The following is a 21,614-nucleotide window of genomic DNA, read 5'->3' as shown; positions in this document are numbered from 1 at the left end:
AGTTGATCAGAAAGACTGCAAAATGCTGCCTAATCCAAACCTGTTAAGATGATCCTTAAAAACTACTACAGTAACCTTTCAGTTTGAATTTTAAAGTTTTAAAATATCTGCTAATTCTTAATGTCATCTATTTCTTAAATTTCATACATTCTTTTACAGAGTTACTCCTATTTTTTTTTTTATGAGTAGAATATTTTAAATTTTCCTTGCACAAATAACAGAAACCATTAAGCAAGAAGCATATCCATCGAAAGAAAATTCTGATTAACATCACTAATTTTAGAGAAAGAAGTCTACTTGCATTATCTCGACGAGTACTTTGTTTTAAAAACATTTCTTTCAGAATGATTAAATGTTCAATCCGCATTCAGCTGGAGGTACAATCCAAAGTCTCAATCAGAAAACCTTCCCCTCAGTTACTAACATCTGCTCATGCGAAACGTTGATGCCTTTTTTCATTACCCTCAACATGTTGAACAACTGTCAGTCGACATTTAGCCCTATATCTAAAGATCTCTACTCAAGCATATATTCAATATATTCGACTGTCATAAAGCATAACAGTGGGCTAGCGATGTCTTCGCGCTAATATAGGAAAGGGAAAAATAACAGATTTTTATCGATTTGGCAATCATTTCGAAAACAGGAAAGTTTACCTTTCGTGAATTTTTGCTACAATTGCCTTCTTTCCCCTCGTACACAAAAATCATTATTTGTACAATCCTAACTGAACAGAAAACCTAGGATCTAAAAGTGAGGTGTAAACACGAGCAAAACTGCCGAGAAAATAGATGAACAAATTAAATTTAGACAGATCAGTCATGGAATACAATATATATGTAATATAAAATTACATAAATAAAAATTAAATGAGCAGTAGCATCTTAATTTTAATTCGAGTATTTCTCATCTCTATTCTAAAAATAGCATTTTTTTTTTTTATAATAACTTTTTCTGGACACCTTCATTTCAAAATTAATCCATTTCACGCCATCTATATAACGTACAGGAATGCAGGTATATTATAAGCAATCACTGTTATGAAAACTGAAACGTCATCTCAAACTTTATCTAATATCTTTATAACACTTTATAAGATATTTCTCTCGCCTTCTTAGCATGCCTTCGTGGTGTGGTGGTCTGCACGCTGGGCGCGTATTCCACAGGTCCGTGGTTCGATTCCTGGCAAAGACGTTGTTTATTTTTCATCTCTCCTGCTTCCAAATAATCGAACGTCTCTACGACGTTATAACAGAAACTCTTATCTCACTATTTTAAGGATAACGAACTTTATCTTATTCTTTCAAATGCGTAGCTCTTTCTCGGCTGCTTTGCTCTTGTTAACACGTGCCGCTCTTTTCTCTGCATCGTCCCTTGTCTGAAGATGGGCTAAGCTTTCAAAATCGTGCCAAGCATATTTCACCCATAATAATGTGAATCAGATATTGCATCCAAATAACAGCTTGATCAAGAAATAAAAATTATGTGGTGAATCTACCGCCATGTCTGTCTTCAAGTGTCATCCTTTTACCCACGCAGTAAAGAATCTCCAGGTTATTACAATGCAAGAGACCATCGCCAATCCATTACAGCTACGTCTCACCAAACATATTACAATGAGAAGACGATGACTGAATCTGTGCCATATCTATCAATATATATATATATATGTAAAATACAAGAAAATACGATGGCTGCTTTAAAAATAAATGGCGGCCTGAAAATTAACATTCTAGATTTGGTGATCTCCCCCTAAATTCATGTGTTCTCCCAAATTCGAGATCTTTCTACGTTATGTAAAACACTACTGGAAAAGGGCAACTAAAACTAATATTAACCAATCATAGCTTGTCTCTAGAATCTCACCTACTTTGGTATAATGCCTCTGGCGAACTAATTACGCCATTAATCTGCTAGCTTCTATCTTGCTAATATTTCCTCGCTCCGCTTCCGTAAAATTCCTGCGTTATTACTTGTTAGAAACCAATGTACAGAGAAATTTATCATATTTCATTATGATTAAATCATAGAAATGTATCTGATTTCATTATGATTGGATAAATGTCTACTGAGATGATTTTATATGCGTGGAAATAAAGATGATAATTGGCTGAACTTAGTTTGATAACAACTTCTTCCTCTCGCCCTATCACTTGCCCATCACGACTGTACTTCAAAATCATTACAAACACACACACACACACACACATATATATATATATATATATAAGTAATTTTTGGATTATCTCCAAGGAAAGGAAATTGTGAAATTAATAAAAATAGTGAATATTAATAAAATAATAAGCAAAATTAATAAATGTCCATTTTTATGAAAAAATTCATTAAAATTCAAGAATTGTCTATTGAAAGGATATATTTTATTAAGAGTAATATTTCGGTAAAGGCACTTTTATAAAAATACAGTAAATAAAAGTAAAAATTGAAACAATTATTGCAAGTGGAGCAAATCAATTTTCAATTAAGTCATAATAATTAATATTACAAGCGAATGTGTTTCGTTGTCTTAATCTGAAGAACTCACCATAAAAATTAAATCATGTCGAAAAATAAAGAAACTAAAAATGTCGAAAAAATAGAGTATTGTTTAAATTAAGGGGAAAAAAACTTAATTAAAGATTCAAAAATTTTTGTGATGACGTAGAACAGATGATAGAGTTCGTGCGGATAGATGTAGTTGCATGCCACTGTAATCATGATCAGTTAAACACATCTTCATTCTCGGCAAAATATTTAAAAATAAAAATACACAGGTCAATTGGAGCAAAACGCGCGATTTAAGGATTATCACGAATTAAAGTTAAAATTTGATTTTATATGTTCCTTATCTTATACACACAATCATACACATATGTACTATATTACAGAGAGAGGAAAAGAAAATTTTTTATTGCTATTAACAGCATAACTCATGTTAAGGGAATCTGAGTTTTAGGAGGTACAGAGAATTAAGATATGACGCTCAATATAACACATTCGCCTCTTTAATAAAATTCGCCGGAAAATAAACAGCTTTAACAACTGCGAAGAAAAATTATACTTTCGGCTTAAGGAAAAATGCGCTCCAGAATACCAGATTTATCACCGTTTTTTACGTTTACCTCCCCCAAAATCGAACCAAAATATTCAGGAACAAGAGAAGATTAGTTAATTTCACAATGTCTTGCGGTTAAACTAGAGAGAGCAGAAACAGATCAACTCATTCACACGCTTTCCCCATTTTTAGAAGCGCAGGTAGTTCATTCAAATTGCAAAGCATAATTAGTTGGAAGACTGAAAAGAAAGGCTACGATCCTAAGTAAACGATTTAAAGGAGAAAAAAGAAAGAGATACATAATGGGAGAGAAGGCATGGGGGTTGATGAGTGATAGGATGAGGTGAGTGCACTTCCGTAGCCCGAGGTAGAACGAGGTCTGCAGGGTTGCGGCTGGATGGACAGCCCGTGATAATCCCCCCCTCCCAAATGCCCTATTCCCTTATAAGTGACGAGCCCACATAACTAGCGATTTTTCTCACACATTTTTACACCGGAAAATAAACAACTAACGGCTATTTCTTGAGTTCACTCCATTGTTAAATCGGAGTGTTTCCCTTAGCAAATGCAATGTTGATCGAGATGTAATCTTGCTATGAACTGAAATACCAGTGTGAATAATATTCATTTATCTTCTGATAATAAAAGCAGTTTGATTATGAAGACAGAAACTTTCATAGCAATTCCATTCAGTTTCCACTTCTCACCGTGTTTCGTTTGATTTAAGATCAAATTCTTCTCATGGGCAACAGCTATCAAATTAGATCTTTTCGGTTATGGGTAGGGTTACCATATTTTAAGGAATATTTATAAAATAATAAGTAAAATGCGAGAGCAATTTACGGAAAAGCTCAGTTTCGGGGTAGCCTACGAACTGTAATTTTAAAATTTTGTTAACATGGGCATCCGCAGAAGACAACATATGCGACATTTATTCCAGCAAATCCAATTAAAAACTTTTTTTTTTTTTTTTTTTTTTTTTTACATTGATGGATGAATAAATATGTGTTTTTGTTTTGATGCAACACTAATCTGCTTATGAAACTCCCCTTATGTAAAAGTAATTAAATAATAATAAAAAAATACTGATGGCATTATTTTTCTGTAATCTTTACGTTAACCCCCGGCAAATTTTCTGCGAATGTCCACGTTGCTCCCTGCATGATAAAAACTTATATTTTGAAAAAAAAAAAAAAAAAAAAAAAAAAAAAAAAAAAAAAAGAGAGAGAAAGGTTTTAGATTTTTAATTATGCCCATGCCCAAAGGGGCGTTTTTCTAACATTTTGTGTGTTACCTTTAATTATTAAATATCATGTTTTTCGCATTTAAAACAATAAAATTCAGTTCAACAGCAATATCGAAAAATAATTTTTAAATGAGCATATCTTTAGAATTTCCGATACAGAGTCTCGCGTGCTGGAATTTTTTTTTTTTTTTTTCCGTACAGTGTTGCCATTGCTCGCTTTGAAATCGTTTAGTTTGTTAATCCGAAACTCGTTGAGGTGTTACAAACATGAAATTGATAATAAAAAAAATTTCAAATTCAAATTAGGGCTTCCAGATGCCCATATTCGGGTGGAAACGTACGTAATTCAAAATTTGAGGACTCTAGGTACCATTGTTTTATTACAGTGCGAGAAACATACATACCTTTATGCAGATTCTCCCTTATTTAATATCTTTAAATATAAATACAGGGCGATAATATTTGGTGGCAACAATTTGAAAAGTGAACCCGACGTCTATAGTGAATCAACGCAAAATGCCAAAACGAAATTAATAGTCCTTCTGGGCAAATTGCCCCTTTGGACTAATAATGAGAAGAGCTCCCTCAACAAAGCATTAAAAAGTAGATTACCATTTATTCTGCAGCAGGTCTATTGCGGATATATATGATACGAAAGCGTGTAAACGAAATTACTTTCGAAGATCACGAAAACCAATTTTCATACAAAAATAAACACCCCGTTTATATATATATATATATATATAAACTTAGAATGAATTGAGCCACAACTACAAAACTGGGCAGTAATACAGTGCTCGAGTAGATAAACAAATAGCAATATAAAGAATATGAAATTCAGTAAATGGTAAAGCGACACCGGATACAAGTCGGATGGGCATGGAGTCTATTAAATTGCCGATGTCCCTCTGCTGTAGGCTGCGCTGCAAATAGAGCAACTGGTCAGCGAGTTGGAACATATTTGTACTCGTATGAATTTGCCTGCCCAACATTTCCCAAACAACAAATATTCGCATTCAAATTGCCCCACACGCAGGTAAGACTTAAGTAGCCCAACATGAGTTTCATAGCTCCATAGAAAGGATAATTACAATTATTACAAAATGTATTTAAAATGAAGTGGAAAATATTGTACTTAATTATGAAAAATGTAATTAAAAAAACTCGAATAATTTTATTTCTAGAATCATTTCCAGTTTAAAATTATCTTTATATTCGACTTGTTAGTCGAATCAAAAAGGAAATAATCGAGTTATTTCCAATATGAAATTATCTAATAACGAAATTTATCCACTCAGGACAATGAAAATATTTCAGTCAGGAATGCAACCAGAAGAACTAAAATAACAAAAATAGTTACATGCTTCTTTTTAAAGCGAAGTTTAATTAGACTACAAATTCAGATCGCTCTCAGCAAAATAGAAAACAAAGCGTTCCCGCCTCCGCAGTAATCAGATGCTTCTAAAATAAAATTTTCACTCAAGGTATGATTTAGAAAAGCCACACAGGAAGAAGGCTACGAAAACATCACAGAAGGGAAATTAGAGAGCTAAACAGTGGCATGTAAAGCTTTGCGTGTGTGCAAGGGCTCCCGCAGTGAAGATTATTTATTTGTCAAAGAGAGTTTTTTGAGAATTTCTCTAGCCAAATAACACATGCAACGAAAATAAACTCTTAGGCAATTTACTTTAAATACCTCGCACAGATAATTTCATCCAAACATCTTTCATGTGACACACTGCTATATTCACTCGCTGCAGTCGCAAGCTTGTTCCGAGTTCAAAACCCGGAGAAGGCAAAAATGTTACTAAGTGTATAGTGCTTTCGGGGCATGAAGACGCTTAAATTCTTAAAAGATGTTGTAGTATTGTGAATTTAGTATTGCAAATTTGTGTATTGTTTAAAATTTTAAAAGTACCCTATACAACAAATTGAATTTAGAAATGCGTAAATATAACTTGACTGATACGAAGCAAATTTTGCAAAATTTTCATGTTTAGGTCAAAGCCAGGTAATAAAGTTAATTAATTAGATTTAGAAATGTTTGTTTTGTAAATTCTTGTCTCACTCAAAGTTGTTAAGTACAAATACTCTGATGCATTATACTGTTGAAATACGCGCCATCGTCACAGCCGCTCCGTTTGACTAAGTCGAACGTTCTGAAGCCGAGCTGTTCTGAAAGATCTCATAGCTTCCCTAAAAACTTATATTCTCCCATGGAACTCGGAGAAGAAGCAACGCGTGTAGTGTAATGTCATGAACTCAGCCCGTGCGCATCCGATTGTGCTGCGAGCATAAAACGGGCAAGCGCACCGAGCAATGGAGATTTTTTTGCTTCTTGAAAAAGATGTCTTCTCGTGGAAACCAGTTCCTGGAAGCCGCATGTAAAAGCGAAAATCGGATACTGTGATAATGATGATTCTTTCATGATTTATTGTAAATAATTTTTCGCATGCATTTTAGTCCAGAAATAAAAGCTTCCATGCTTTTAACTTCGCAGTTCTGATTTGATAATTGTCTATGACATTACAGGGTATTCGAAAAAATGTTGCTAATAAAACTCAAATCGATTTATATATGAATTTTGAAAGACAGCTTTCAAGACAAAATATGGTAACCTGGTGGTGACGAATTATCATCCACCAGCTGTTAGTTCAGGTGATACTTGTAGTCTTTTAGAATTTTTCTCTGCCAGGAAACTAAAGAAATCCGCAAAGCGCTCGTCGGGATTCAAACTTCGGACCTCTCGAATAAGCGTCGAATGTGCTTCAGTTATATTACGAAGCCATGCGGAAAGGAGAAAGAAAATACCTTATATACTGATATATGTATATTTATATATGAACACTTTTTGAAAATTAACAAATTTAAGTAAAGAACTATATTGGTCGATGAACATCTACAATTCGTGATCGCGCTAGTCATTTTTCTCCAAGGTTACGAACTTCATCAAAATCGAAACACCATGAGGCTGAAAGTTTTAGAAAGAAATAAAGAAGTTCATAATTATTTACATATAAATATGCATTTTGTTCTGTATGCAACACAGAAAAATGTAATAAATAAAAGAAAGAGAGTAGGTTGCCATTATTTATTCTCAAGTTTTGCTTCTCTTGTAAATATTTTGTAATTCGTTTTAGCTAAAAGCAAGTTATTTAATGGTTGCTTTAATATATTAGAATTATTTGAGTATAAATATTAATCTGAAAATTTAATATTTAGCTGTTAATACGTCTGAATAATAAAGCCCAGCTAACGGAAAGTTCTCCCAAAAAATTTTCATTGAAAAATAATAATAGTCCGACCCGCCAGCTCAGTATCAAACGTGCGAATTCGGCCTGCGTGCAACCTCAGTTTGAGATTACTCGTTTAATTCTTTTCACACTAATCAGAAGCATCAACATTCTTTTTATGCAATTTTTAACAACGGGCAACAGCTGCTTGTATATCGCTGTACATTACCAAGGGACAGGGCTCACTTATAACAAAATTACAAAAGAGATGAGGTCGAAAACATCTAAAGTATTTACTCAAAAATTATGAATAGCGATGAAAGCTTGCTTCCCAAAGCTAAAGATGAGTTGTTGTCGAGTCCATATTTCATGAAAGAATAGCTGCCAGAGCCTCAAGGAGGTTGGACTTCTACTTCCCCCTCCCAGTTCTGAGGTAGAGCACCCGGGAGGGGGGGAGTGGTCCGAGGTTCTTCCACCTCTCTTCCCTATCATAAACCACACGAGAGGACTTTCGGCTCGTCATACATTTAGAGTGCCCCCATGCCGAAAAAGCAGTATACATTTACAACAGCCATGTTTATTCCAGGATTTGAACCCCGGCCCTTCAATACGGCAGGCAGAATCACTAACCACTAACATCACTAACCATTTGGGCGGCTAAAGAACAGTTATACTTATTCAAAAATTTTTTTAAAAACGACTACCGAAAAAAGTTACTTCTAACAACATTTCTTAAGGAGACTCTCCAGTATTATTATTTATGCCTAAATATATGCCGCACAAGATTTCAGTTTCCAGACATGCATGCAACAACTCCTTTAGTCATTAATCAAAGCGAAGAATTTTTTACTTTTTTATACAATAAAAGAATTCTTAGATAGGATCAGCTTTAAGAGAGACATGGAAAAAGAGAGCTAGTTTTATTTTTTAAGTTAAAAATCACGATCTCCTACTTTTGCAAAATTCTTTGCTCCTCAAAACTATACAGATGATTGATCGCCCTCGAAATCGATAGTTTTTATTTAAAATTTATGTGAATTAAAGAGGGTTTTTTTTGGGGAGGCAGGCTAATTTTAAATTTCACACTGTGTATCTTTTTTAATTAGATCATGACGGCTGTCGAACTAATATCAAGTAAAATGATTGCATGATCTAATATTTTCGCTGTCTTCTTGCTTTCATTTAATTATTTCTTTGTACTTTTTTGAAAGAAGCAGATGCAATGCTTTTGCATTCTAATCTTTGAAACTGATTGCTAACTATAAAATAAAAGTTCTTCGTTGGAGGAGAAGAAGGAAACAAAATGATAAACCAAAGGGAAAATAAAGAAGTTAATTAACTCACAGAATACCAAAGTGACCCGTAGATACTTCTTATATCTTCGAGACATAAAATAAATACATATTTTGTTATGAAACGCAATGAGTTTTATATTTTTAATATTAACTAAAAACTAACACAGAATCAGTTAAACATATAAAACAAAGTTCTTATTTACCAGACTCTGTTAATAAATATTGCAGTAAAGAGGACAGTACAATAGAAATAAGTGCTTTAAACTCTGGTTCTTAACGACGCAATCCAATAATAATTTATTATTATTATTTTATTTTCATGTTGGTGTAATAATAAAGTTAGGAAAGTGCAAAAGGTAGGGCACAATAAAAAGTTAAAAGGCAAGAAAGCAAAAACGAAAAGGTTAAAAATCCTTCAGTTATAGGATTAATACGATCGTAAAAAGAGACCAGGTGTAGGATTTCGAAGTTAAGATAGAAATGTTTTTACGATCCCATTCTCTCGAAAGCGCGCCCAGCCCCATAATTATGTTCAGATTCTTACTACGACGTACGTGCAGAGAGCGCAGTCTTTCATTCATTTTCATTCACACGCAGCCGTAAACCGGTGGACGACTTTTAGGACGCGTTTTCTTACTAACGTCTTTTAATCACAGAAGCCTTTTTCCCACGGCCATCCTCTCCTTCAGGTGCGTTTCTTTCTTCCCCTCCGTCAGAAATGCCTTCCACCCCTCCAAGACGCCCGCGGGTAGGACCGGTCCTCGGCCATTCATGAGTGACTCACTATAAATAATCGTGTAGTACGCGCGAGAAGGAAGTTGAATGAGCACGTGAAAGAGCGAGCAGTCTTTTCGGTTGCGGTAAAAAATTGGCCGACTAGGTGTGCATTGAGTATTGAGTATAGTTAGCAAACAGACGAGCAACAACAACAGAGACCAACTGGTGCATTTCTCTGTGATCCACCTGTGATGATTATGAATATGGTGCAGAGACTTTCATGGTGGCTGACACTTACATGGCTGGTGGCAGCTCTAAGCACAGTCAAGACAGCGATGGTTTCTAGGTTTCCAGTGAATTTCAGGCATAATCATAAAACGGCTTTCAGGATCTTTTACCAAACAGGGGTAAGCGATTATTTTAGATATTTTATGCTAATGAGAAATATCTTTGCATTTCGTTTAAACTGTTGAATATTTGGATTTTACATATGATTCTGCTTCGAAACTGATAGTTAATAGCTAACGTTGAAAATATGTCAACACAGTATCCGATTTCTCATACATTACAAAAAGAAAAATTACAGTGAGTTTCTGACATGATTAAATCTCATAAAATGTTCAACAAATCGTAAATGGCATTGATAATAAACTCCAGGTAGGTATGTGAGCTGTAGTTCTTATAAGGTTTTCTTACAGATGAAATGCATTATTCTCCTAACATGTACTTCAAGACATCATTTGCGATAATCCCAAATAAGCAAACGATGAAATAAAGCAATAATATGAAAATGAGTATACGTAGGGTCCAATGTACAAAAATGGAGGCATGAGGAAAATTCTTATCGTAGCCATACCTTCAGTAATTTTTTCAGTATAATAGATTTCACTGATGAGAATTACTGAGTTATTTTACGAAATAACCTAATATTTTATGTTTTTTCATTTAAAGTTGTTTAAACTAAAAATATATTTTTCACTTTTCTATACATTTTGTTTGTATGATTTAATTTTACTATATGCCTATAAAACATAATTTTATGCATTTATTTATCAACAAAAAATTTCCAAAGAAAAAACATGGTCTTGTTCCACCCCTGAAGGAATACAGAGATACGAACAAAACAATGCAATTTAATAATCAAATACATGGCTATGCTTATGATAATCAAAAGACCATCATATTCACAAATCATCACGAGCTTCAAATGTGGTCATACAATAGAAATTCTTACAATTTAGCTTCTTTAGTTTACAAGCCACTAAATGATATCAGTGGTTAATGAGAGTGCAAGACAACAATCTAGTCTCTAATTTTTAAAGACATAAAAATTGAAATAGGCAATTTAAAAATTTTGTTCCTGCTTCCAATTTTATACTTTTAAAAACCTAGGATTTAAAATTCCCCATATTTTAAATTTTACTAAAGCATTTATAGGCCCTCCCTAAGAGTACAAACAACGATCATAAACTCTTGAATAAATCAGATCCTGCTGATACGTACAATTAAATATTAAAAAGCGGGACATACTTTTCATGGAATATTATATAGTTCTGTAGAACATTAATATTTCTTAGAATATTTTAAGCCGCCCCGAAGATAGTGGTTAGGTACTGCGATACTGAAGGGCCTGGTTTCAAATTCCGAAGCAGGCAGGGCTGTTTGTAAATATATAGTGTCTTTGCGGCATGCACTCTAAATACATGGCCAGCCGAAAGCCCTGTCGAGAGGTCGATGGTAGAGGAAGAGATGGTGGAAAACCGTCGGACCCCTGGGTTTCTTAATCAAAACTGGGGCCCAACTGAGCGAAGTCGTACTATCACCTGTATGGTACTCAAGATGCTAGGCAACGACAGGCGCAGTCTTGCTATCCTTGCCATGCTGAAATTTCGTGGGCTTGTTCCGATGTTACTGTGAGACACGAGTAAGTCACAACACAAACAACATTTTAATGTGTTTTCGTTATGATGGAATATCGAGACACAAGCGGCTAGTTTTTAGATATTCATAGAAAAATTAAAAGTGTACCAACCTTTTTATGAATTTCAAGCGAAAATCTTAGGAAAGAGAAAAGTAGAAATTATTACAAGATAATGCATATTTCAATACATGGGAAAAAGTCGCTTCTGAAAACGCAGATCATATGCGTGACGTGTTATCACGCTCTTAGGCAAGGTGAAACTGTTAAAATTTTTTGGATTAAAATACTGCAAATTAGATTTATGTTGCGGGTCGGCCAAAAGGATAATATGGTCTTTGTGCTGTAGAAGCGCTTTAAAAAAATTTGTTGTAGTCGATGAAAAAAGTAGCTACAGATAGATAACAGCCTAACAGGACTGTTTTCAAGCCTAAACGATGTAGGGAAGCCGCTTAGGCAGCCGATTGTCGGATGTCTCCATCAAAGTTCTCACAACGGAATACTAAAAAAAGATATTTTTCACTTTGAGTTATTAAAATGTTTAATTTACACGGGAGCACCAACTGTACTTTATATAGCCTATAGGTATTATAAATAGCCAAAGGTATTGATGATGGACCTGCTGGTCAAATATCCATATTAACTGCAAATAGTCTATGTTACACAGATTGCTAATATATTGAAAGTATGGAAATATACTTCAATTTTAGATGGTTTCTACCTAAAAAAATTTTGACTAACCAAGTATCAAATTATCTTTAATGTTTCTCAGTCAGCTTTATAAGATATATTTCTGGAACACGCAGGGGATTAATAAAATTTTATTTTCAGTAACAACCTATTTTTATTTTACTAATTACAAAGAGGTTTTAGCGCTTTTAACATAAAAAAAGATTGCTTCACACATTAGCATATAAGCCTTACTTCCCCCCCCCCCAAAAAAAAATAAATCAGATTGTTAAAGAAGCTGCTTAAGGAAAGTGAAACTAATTGGAAAAGATCATCGCAATCCTTACTTAATCATAAATGAATAGAGGCAAAAGCTTCATTTACTACGCAACTGCTGCTTGATTGGAAACGAGTAACCAATTTCAATGCAAAAACGTTCCGGGAACTATGACAGCGAAAATACATGTTTTCCTTCAGAAGCGATTAAACTATTCGTAAATATTTCTTGCACGCTATTGAGGAAAGAATGCCAGGAACACGTCTAAACTATTTATACAGGAAAAAAAAAAAAAAAAAAAAAAAAGATCACGCACTGATTCTTTTGCAGTGCTCATTAAAAGAGGAATATCTAAATGTTCTGTTAAGTAAAAGAAAGAAATTTTGATATATTTAGTGAAAATTTCATGACTTTCACACTCAATAAAAATGATAATACAATTAATAACTCTATAATATGTTTAAGTTAACCAATTTTTCAGTGAGTAACTGCGTGCAATAAAAACAAGCCCACTAGCTGCCGAGTGGCAAGAGCACTAAACACTGGTAATTCAATCGGTGTTCAAATCCTGAGGAATGGCTGGCTGCATGGGAGTTTTCATCGTTTTTCGCATGTATAAATGTGAATATGAGACAGTTTTCATCAAAAAGTCTTCCAGCAAGGCATTCCTTTCCTTAGAGAAAAGCCATCGTTTATTTTATTATAATCCAAATAATTATAATTCTAAAGAAGGAGGAATGTAACTACTGCGTATTTAAACTTCTGCAATAATAATAAGAAAAATAAAAATGTCTAATAGTTTTGTTTGGTTTATTAACTAAGCAGAGAAATCTATTATAACAAGAACTTCTTACCGTATTTTACGAATGTTAATATGAGACCTGACTTTTCGATAGCACTCTGACAGCAAATGTTAATATTTTTTTATTAATAACATGGCTCATCGCATAGCTTATATATTTTTATGAGGGAAAAGTAGATTTATGAGGATCCTCAAAAATAGATAAAGCTTTACCAAACATGGGTCTTATGGGTTTAGGGAGCAGGGTCCTACTAAAAGACAAGCTTAAAAAAAATGCAGGTATGCATGCTTTCAAATTAGAGTTGGTTAATTGTCTGGCAAAGCATGCGAAAACTAAGGGATGAAAAACTTTTGTGGAAGATCTTTTCTAATAGAAACTAGCGCATATTTACGTTATTTATACGGTCAAGTACGAAAACTCCGTACCTCCAGCATTTCAACTACTTTGAATCGAATCACGGCGAAATACCAGTGCCTCGTGGCTTCTTGCAAAGGCGACGTAAAGAAGGAAAACTTAGAATTTCGGAAAGAGCAGAGCTTCGTAAATTTTTTTGCTGCTTCTTTCCCAGTGTTCTGCTGCTTTTGTTTATTTGTAAAATATTATATATATAAAATATTATATTTCCTAAACAATTATATATATATAATTTATTTCCTAAACAATATTGATTAATTGATTATATTATCTCCTAAGTAACGTTTTGTAATAAATGCATTTTCGCCTCCAACCACTCAACTATACACCCCTCCCCCAAACTCTCCTAAGAACAATGATATTTACCAAATTAAAAAATTATTCATTCGTATTTTCTATTACCCATTACAAAATTATTCAATCCTCCTAAAATAATAGCATTAAAAGAAAGAGGTTAATGTGACCACTTTGTACGATAACTCCACATATCTGTTATAACAAAGACTCTCACGCACGCAAGCGATATTCGTAACGCATAAAAAACACAGCAGATGAAAAGAAACGCATAAAAATAAAAGGCCACCGCGGACAACAGCAACAAATAGAGGAAAAGTCGGGTAGAGAGATTATGCTGATTACCCGACTTGCAGGTTCGTTTGTTTTGAAAGCGCTTGCCGAGAGGTTGGGGCGTCAACTACACCATGCTGCTCCATTTCAGTCAACTCCGAGGAACGGTTTGCTTCATTCGTATTTGAAAGGGCGCGGCGAAGCAAAAGTGAGACGAAGCAAAAGGAAGTTAGTTGAGCGAATAAAATGTTCGAAAGCGAATACAAAATGTGCAGTTTCGAGGATGCGACTGTTGAAAGCTGCATTCGAATCCATCTTCAGTCTTTTCTATAGAGCATGGTAGCATGGTCACGTAATGCTTTCCACTAACATTTGATTCCTGAAGAATGCTGGTTGTTGTCCTTTCTGAGATCACAAACTTCAAGTAAAGATATTATTAAAAGGGGATAAAAGAAGCACTGAATTGTAATATCATAAAATTGAATAATCTCTTCGATTATATGGTTAAATATTCCCTCCCTTTTCTTGCTGATTATCTCAATTCCTCAAGATAGGATAATAGGATAGACCCATGAATAGTCAAGCTTACATATCTATGATTGACACTGTCTAGAACCGACAATGAACAAGATCGGCGAGCCATAGAATCGATCCTAGCTACTGGCGCCATTCCCCCCCCCCAAAAAAAAAAACACGGTTAGAGAAACTTTTAAAATAATAATAATGAATAAGAAGATTAATGCACATTTTTTAGCAACAGTGTCTCATTACACGTACATTCGCCACTGCATAGGGTCGACCTAGGAATATCATTGATACGGAGTAGGATCAACACAGGAAGACAATGTGCAGAAACAACACCGGCATGGGTTCGACTCGAAACACGTTTGACACTGGTACAGTATACCAGCAGTCACACTAGCGGCTCCTGAAGCAATTTAATGCGACTCTCGAAGACATTTCAATTGCATATTTGTTGCAAATATGGTGTTGAAAAGATTTCAAGGTAGATTTTATATTATTTTCATTCCATTAAAAACCAGCGCGAATAACGCGCCAGAAAATCTAAAAATGGAACTAACTAATTTACGATTCGATAATTTGAAGATACAGGTTTCACAAATTTTATTCGCACTTGTCAAAATAAGCTCAGTTACGAATTTTTTCACTAAGTATAATCATTTTATTTGGTAATACATTTATACGTGAACAGCTTTTTTTCATATTTGAATACTGATTTAAAAAAAAAAAACCCGATTGACCGAAGAGATTCTACAATGCGTGATGAAGATAATTTTCAGTAATTTCTCTTCAAAGCTACAAACTTTATGAGAACATAAAAGCCATCAAGTGTCAAGCTACAATAAGAAATAAAGAAGTTTATAATTATTTACATACGAGCATACGCATTTTTATTTATGTATCGAAGAAAAATTTTATAAACAAGAAAAAGGAACAAAGTTGTCATTATTTTCAATGGCGGGCACTAGCCCTTAGAGGCGTTGGCCACTCCGTCATTCGTTTCGTCCTTTCCTTGTTCATCTTGCGATGAAAATCGTGCCATTTCATCCGCTACTCTCTCCCACCCCCTCAACAGCAACCCCTACTGACAAAATCTTATCCGTTTTATCCTCTGCTCTCATGAAGGTAAAAAAGGTCTTACTTTCTACCTACCTCCACATGGCTGCTCTACTTCATCCCCTACTATTACGGAAGGCTGAATTTTCTCCGATTCATGCCCTTTTCAAAATGTTGGCCACGCCGTTTGTTGAGGTAAGGAATATTACGTGATAAATGCCAGTTGGCTTGTTACACTTAACTATCTGATCAATACACCTATTACTGGAAGTAATTTCTGAACGACGTACATTTCAATCATATGTGATTATCCTGAATTTGTCTCTTGATATTTTCATTCAGTTTAAAACGTGACCATTATTTTATTGAAACCAGACATCTAGCTATAATATTCGAAGATGGATCATTTACATCAAAAAGAAATTAAAAAAAAACACATTAAAGGTTGGATTTGCCGAGAAAATCACTGCAACAGAACTTTATAAAAAGATTTTGAAGATGACGTATCGCTAACTTTGAATTTGTGAAATCTTCGATACAAACACCGGCATAATGAATAAGTCTTATCTTCCATAGGTGGGACCTGAGATGATTTGATTTTGCCAAAAAAATGCAAAGAAAATGTCTTTATTATTTACATCTGAAAGAATGCAAAGAAGAATATTCTTTATATTTATTTCATTGAGTACACAGGATTTATTCTTATTAATATTGTGGGTGTATAAACTATTTCTAATAGATCAAATGTAACATTTTAAGAGTCAGATTCTGTCTTGAAGAGATTGAATGTATTCTACTATTTTTACTGTTTTGTTAAGCAGACGTTCTAGAATGCTCCAAAAATAGCAAATTACGTAGTTAACAGACGAAAATTCATGACTTCAGGTCAATCCACCCGATAGGAAACAAAGGATCACATTTTTTTTTTTTTTTTTTTTGTCCTACAAGAAATAGTTATTGAAGCATTCGACTTTTAGCGCTTTCTAAACGGAAGAACCGAGTAAAAAGTTGTTCAGTAACAAAAGAAACTGCTTCTATGACTCCTCTCTAAAAGCGACGAAATGTGCTTAAATTACACTTTTGTCTTTGGTACGCCGATGGACGACCTTCACGAATTCGCCACTATGCATCCGCTACGCAAATATAAACACTTTGGTAGCGTACAAAAATAAAAAATTGCAAGATTTAGCTTACGATCTTTCTGAGAATCTCTTATTCAGAACTTACAGCGGGAATGTGGTAATATTTGCAATGAGACAAAAAGCCCAACCTGACAAAGCCGAAACAAAAGTTTTACTAAACACAAACATTTGCAAATCCTCCGATTACTTTAGCTTCAAATTATTTCTTACTTTTTCATTATCATTTAAATAAATCGTTAACAAGTAATGCATTTTTTCGTATTTTTTTTTTTTTTTTTTTTTACCCAACAAAATATTTTTAAAGAAATTACGGTCGCAGTAAAGATAAACAAACGAGTAAGCTTTTCCTCCGAACTTTTTTCACAGTTCTAGGAAAATCACGGTGAAGAGGTTTTGTTTCTTGTGAAAAACTCTGGCGCAATTTCACTTCTTGACATCCGTCGACGATGTTCGACTCGAAAACAGTCGTTGGGAGGCGGCAGCGATTTTTCAGAACCACCACCTGTGTCCATCATTAGGCGTTTCCCATCCCATCCCATCAGTAGACCGAAGGCTGTTTTCGCCGGAAGTGCAAACGCAGCCCCAGGGCGATTACAGCATGCTGCGTGTGAAACCTACGCCTCTTCGTCTTTTCTTACCTGACAGTTTTCCCTAGGTATTGCCTAATGCCGACTGGATCATTTTCACAAGCTACAACCAGAAACGATGATGAACAACCGAAAGGTAGTAGACTATTTATCATAAGCAGTGGCGAAGAAACTCATTCTTGATGCTTAAGACAAAAGAACGTGTTATTTTATAATCGCAGATGCTCACGAATAATATTAACAGATTATGTAGGGGTTGCTAGGCCATCAAATATTTACAAGCATCGTCAACAGTGTTCTTTGAATACATGACACATACTGCAATTAAAGGAAAATTTAAGTTATTAAAAAAAAACTATTTTGTTTAGACTTCAAGAAAAACGGGCAAGTAAAACGACATAAAATTACAATCAAATAATTTCGAAATCGTATTCGTATATCTATCTGCCTACGAGCGGCAAAGTCGCTGAACACTGGTAGTTCGACCCGAGTTTACAATCCAGTGAACAAGCTGGCTGCATGGGCGTTTTCGTGGTTTTCCCTATATGTTACATATATATGAGCCAGTTTCCCTTAAAAAAATCAGACAGCATTCGTCTGCTTTGTCGTAATGAAATAAATCAAATTAAATCAAGCGTATATCTATCCACTTTTTATGTTACATTTCTGCTTCTTTCAGAAATATTACACGGGCATAAAAATATAATTCTGGATGGAATCCCCCTCAAACTAAGAAAGTTTTTTGGCAATATCTGAAACTGCACAATAATACAAAAGTTTGCGGATAAATTTGATCAAAAAAAGGGAAAAAGGGAGACGGAATTGCTGTAAGAGTATTCAAACTCATAATGACATATCTGCGATCATGAGTGAAGAGACCTTGTTTCGACAGATGATTATAAGAATGCTATCACATCGTGAAGCTATAAATGTAATACTAAAAGAATGCGATTATTACAATTTTTATGACAAATTTTTATTTTTAAATGGTAATAAGAATATTTAGTTTTTATTTACATGCTTAATAAAGAGTTAGATAATACGAGTAGATCAAAAATCGCACTCTGTATAAATCATGGATCTCCAAACTACACCGCGGAACATTTAGGGTTCCACACAACTTCTCCAAGAGTTCCTCAAATCAAAAATAAAATTCGAAACACATTTTTGAATGCATATGGACAGTTTTTAAGGAGTCTAAAAAGAAAATTATAATTTTAGGGGACTTGCATTTGGGAAAGTTTGAAAATCACTCGTATAAATTAATATCAAGTTTTATTCATGAGATATTTCTGCAATTTTTCTTCGACTCATGCTGAAATTCCCGTGAATTCAAGGCCCACCAGCGGCCGAGCGGTAAAGAGCACTGGTAGTTCGGTCCGAGGTTCGAATCCCCCGAACCGGCTGGCTGCATGGGTGTTTTCGTGGTTTTCCCCATGTGTAACGTGTATACGAGCCAGTTTTCCTTAGAAAGTCCTCCACGAAGGCATCCCTCCCCTTAGGCAGATAGCCCTAGTGTGCTTTGCCATAATTAAATACACACTCGTGAATTCAAATTTAATCGAGGTACAACATATTTTCATAAATATTCTTTTCTGCATATTTTCGTTCACACTTTACAATACACAAGATGGCAAATCTAAAAAACCGTATGATTATTATCACCCTCATAAATAAAAATTAAAAATCACCACGTTATTTTAATTATAAATATTTACATACATACTACTGGCCGAAAGGCCATTATCGTGTATTTAATTTTACAAACAAAATCAGAAAAATAAAGATTAACATGAAAGACACACACACAAATTATTATAAAGGCGGTTTAAGAAATTAACTTAAAAATTTATCTATCTTCTTCCAAAGCTTCACGCTTACAAATATAGCATTTCCGAAACAATAAGTTCCTGACAATAAAATTCTATAAAACCACTAAAGGGTATTTGCAACATCTTAATGTCACGCAAATTTAACTCGATACAATTTATTCTTCACCGCAAAAACATCGTGGCTACAACAAAACAACTCCACCTAAACAATTCTGAATTCCAACGAGGAGAAAACACATCTTGTAGAAGCAGTATGCTGCACACATTTAACGCCACAATTTTTGCTCAATATTGCGGGCACGTTTAACGCGTAGGAACCATCCAAATTAATACAACGGACAACAATGAAGCATAATGACTAAACGCAAATTACGGTAACTAATGGTTTCACCTTTCGCAGAATTCGATTTAGTCTTTTGGTTAACTTGAAAATTTAATTGAAGAGTTGCACAATACATGACACGTCATTGTTTCGGGGAAAGCATCACGTGAGGACGAGATCGCGGGTCACTTGCAGTAAACATCCTCTCATTTCCACCCTTTCCCAGAAACATCGACAGATGAAGTTGAAAAACAAAATTCTCGTCTAGCACTTGCAAAAGCGTAACGAGAGGGGGGGGGGAAGAAGAAAAAAACTAGACCAATTTCTATTATACGACGGAATTTACCCTCGGACATAAAAATAATATATACGGAATATGTTTTTATGGTGAATTTATGTGTTTATCTGTAAGATGTGTTTACGAGCTTTTTTGCGGAGTCACCTTTTGAGAAACATGGGTTCGTGGAATTGCTGGATCGTTAATATTAATAAGAGAAATGAATATAAAGCAAATCCAAGTTCTTGCATAGCATATTTTCCGCGAGTAAGATATATTTAAATAACATGTTTTTTAAGACGCAGTTTTACAGATGGTATCAACAAAATCCGGTACGTGACTGACAGCACAGAGGCGTGGACTAATTTAAAAATCATTCATTGTTACGTTAGTCTGTCACAAAATGTGCACTTCAGAGCACCTTAGATACTATCATTAATAGCAACTTTTAAATTATTTAAGCTTTAATTATAGGCCATGACTTTTAAAGTTGGTGTATTTTCCTTCTTTCGCCTATTTCGCACGATTTTCTATAATACTAATTTAGATAATTCACCGGATAAAGATATGTTTTCCCTCCAGATGTTATTAAGCATTTGTGGTATATCACAGTTGCTGTTTCTGTGCTGATTCGATTTTTAATTCTTCGGTGCTGCGAATCTCTGCAGCATAAAATCGGTTTTTCAGGTAACCCCAGAGAAAGAAGTCGAGTAGTGTGACGTCCGGAGAACAGGGTGGCCATGATATATATCAAATTGTTATACCTATGTGAGCTTGTCCAGACAGATTATAAATTAAGAAACAGAAAAGAAAGTCTACTTTAAGGAGTTCCATTGAGTGATTGGACATCTGCTTATTTCTAGGAATACTTTAACATAAATAGTTCACATTTTTATTTCCCATCGAAAGCATTACTAAAAGTAAATGACTTTATAACGGTGTTCCGTCATAGAAGTGCTGTCATTTCATGCAAGTTGGCAGGTGGTCGAAAGGACAGAAAGTTTCACAAGAGTGCCCCCTCATGCAGATCAATTTTTAACTTGATAACATCAATTTTCCGTAAAGGTGAGGGCAATTTCATGACAGGCAATGTCCCGTAATTACAATTTTCATGTGCTTTTTGAAGAGTAGCCAACTGAATTCCTCCTTGCGTAGCAGTGCCTGGCCTATATGTGTCCGCATCTTGAAGCTTGTTTTTTTCCAAGAATGAAACTGATCTCCTTAATGTTACGGACATCGTTATATCGAGCGTGGATATGAGACAGTTCCCTTAAAAAGTCCTCCACGAAGTTATCCATTCAGCAGACAGCCCTTGATTGCTTTCCCTTACTGAATTAACTAACCTCTATACGGAGTACCTTTCTTGAACAGTGGTCGATTTGCATAAAGGTCAAGGAGGATGGGGATAACCTGATATCAAATGATTTTAAAATGAATGGGATATTAATCATAACTGCAGGATTTATGCAATAAAAATCTTTTATTATTTATTATCCTTATTTGAAGAGGAAAAATTAAGTGACACACGGTATATGTAACACCCACTAAAAAATGTACATCTTTTGTATGGTACAATAAATATCCGCGGAGTTGGCAACCAATTCCGTATGGGTATACCCGTTATACCCGGGACGGAAGCCAGCTCAGTGGCTCAAACCCACTAAAAAATTTATTCCAAACTATTT

The 21,614-nt window shown here is 34.6% G+C and overlaps 2 protein-coding genes across 3 annotated transcripts in view; one reads left to right on the top strand and one right to left on the bottom strand.

Moving 5' to 3' along the window:
* LOC118187713 (elongation factor-like GTPase 1) overlaps nucleotides 1-21,614 on the bottom strand; it is a 352,553-nt gene that overhangs the window by 34,312 nt on the left and 296,627 nt on the right. The window lies entirely within an intron of this gene.
* Nucleotides 9,621-21,614, top strand: part of aos (protein argos) — a 40,758-nt gene continuing 28,764 nt past the window's right edge. Inside the window, exon 1 of the mRNA XM_035357987.2 lies at nucleotides 9,621-9,950. Within this exon, the coding sequence (XP_035213878.1) occupies nucleotides 9,795-9,950 (156 nt within the window). The 5' untranslated portion in view covers nucleotides 9,621-9,794. The remainder of the gene's footprint in view (nucleotides 9,951-21,614) is intronic.

This window comes from Stegodyphus dumicola, chromosome 2, assembly GCF_044657685.1.
Source record: "Stegodyphus dumicola isolate Sdum_Otavi_A_Nest chromosome 2, ASM4465768v1".
Lineage (NCBI taxonomy): Eukaryota > Metazoa > Arthropoda > Arachnida > Araneae > Eresidae > Stegodyphus > Stegodyphus dumicola.
The sequence above is the reverse complement of the archived record's forward strand: the minus strand, read 5'-3'. Positions and strand labels throughout refer to the sequence as shown.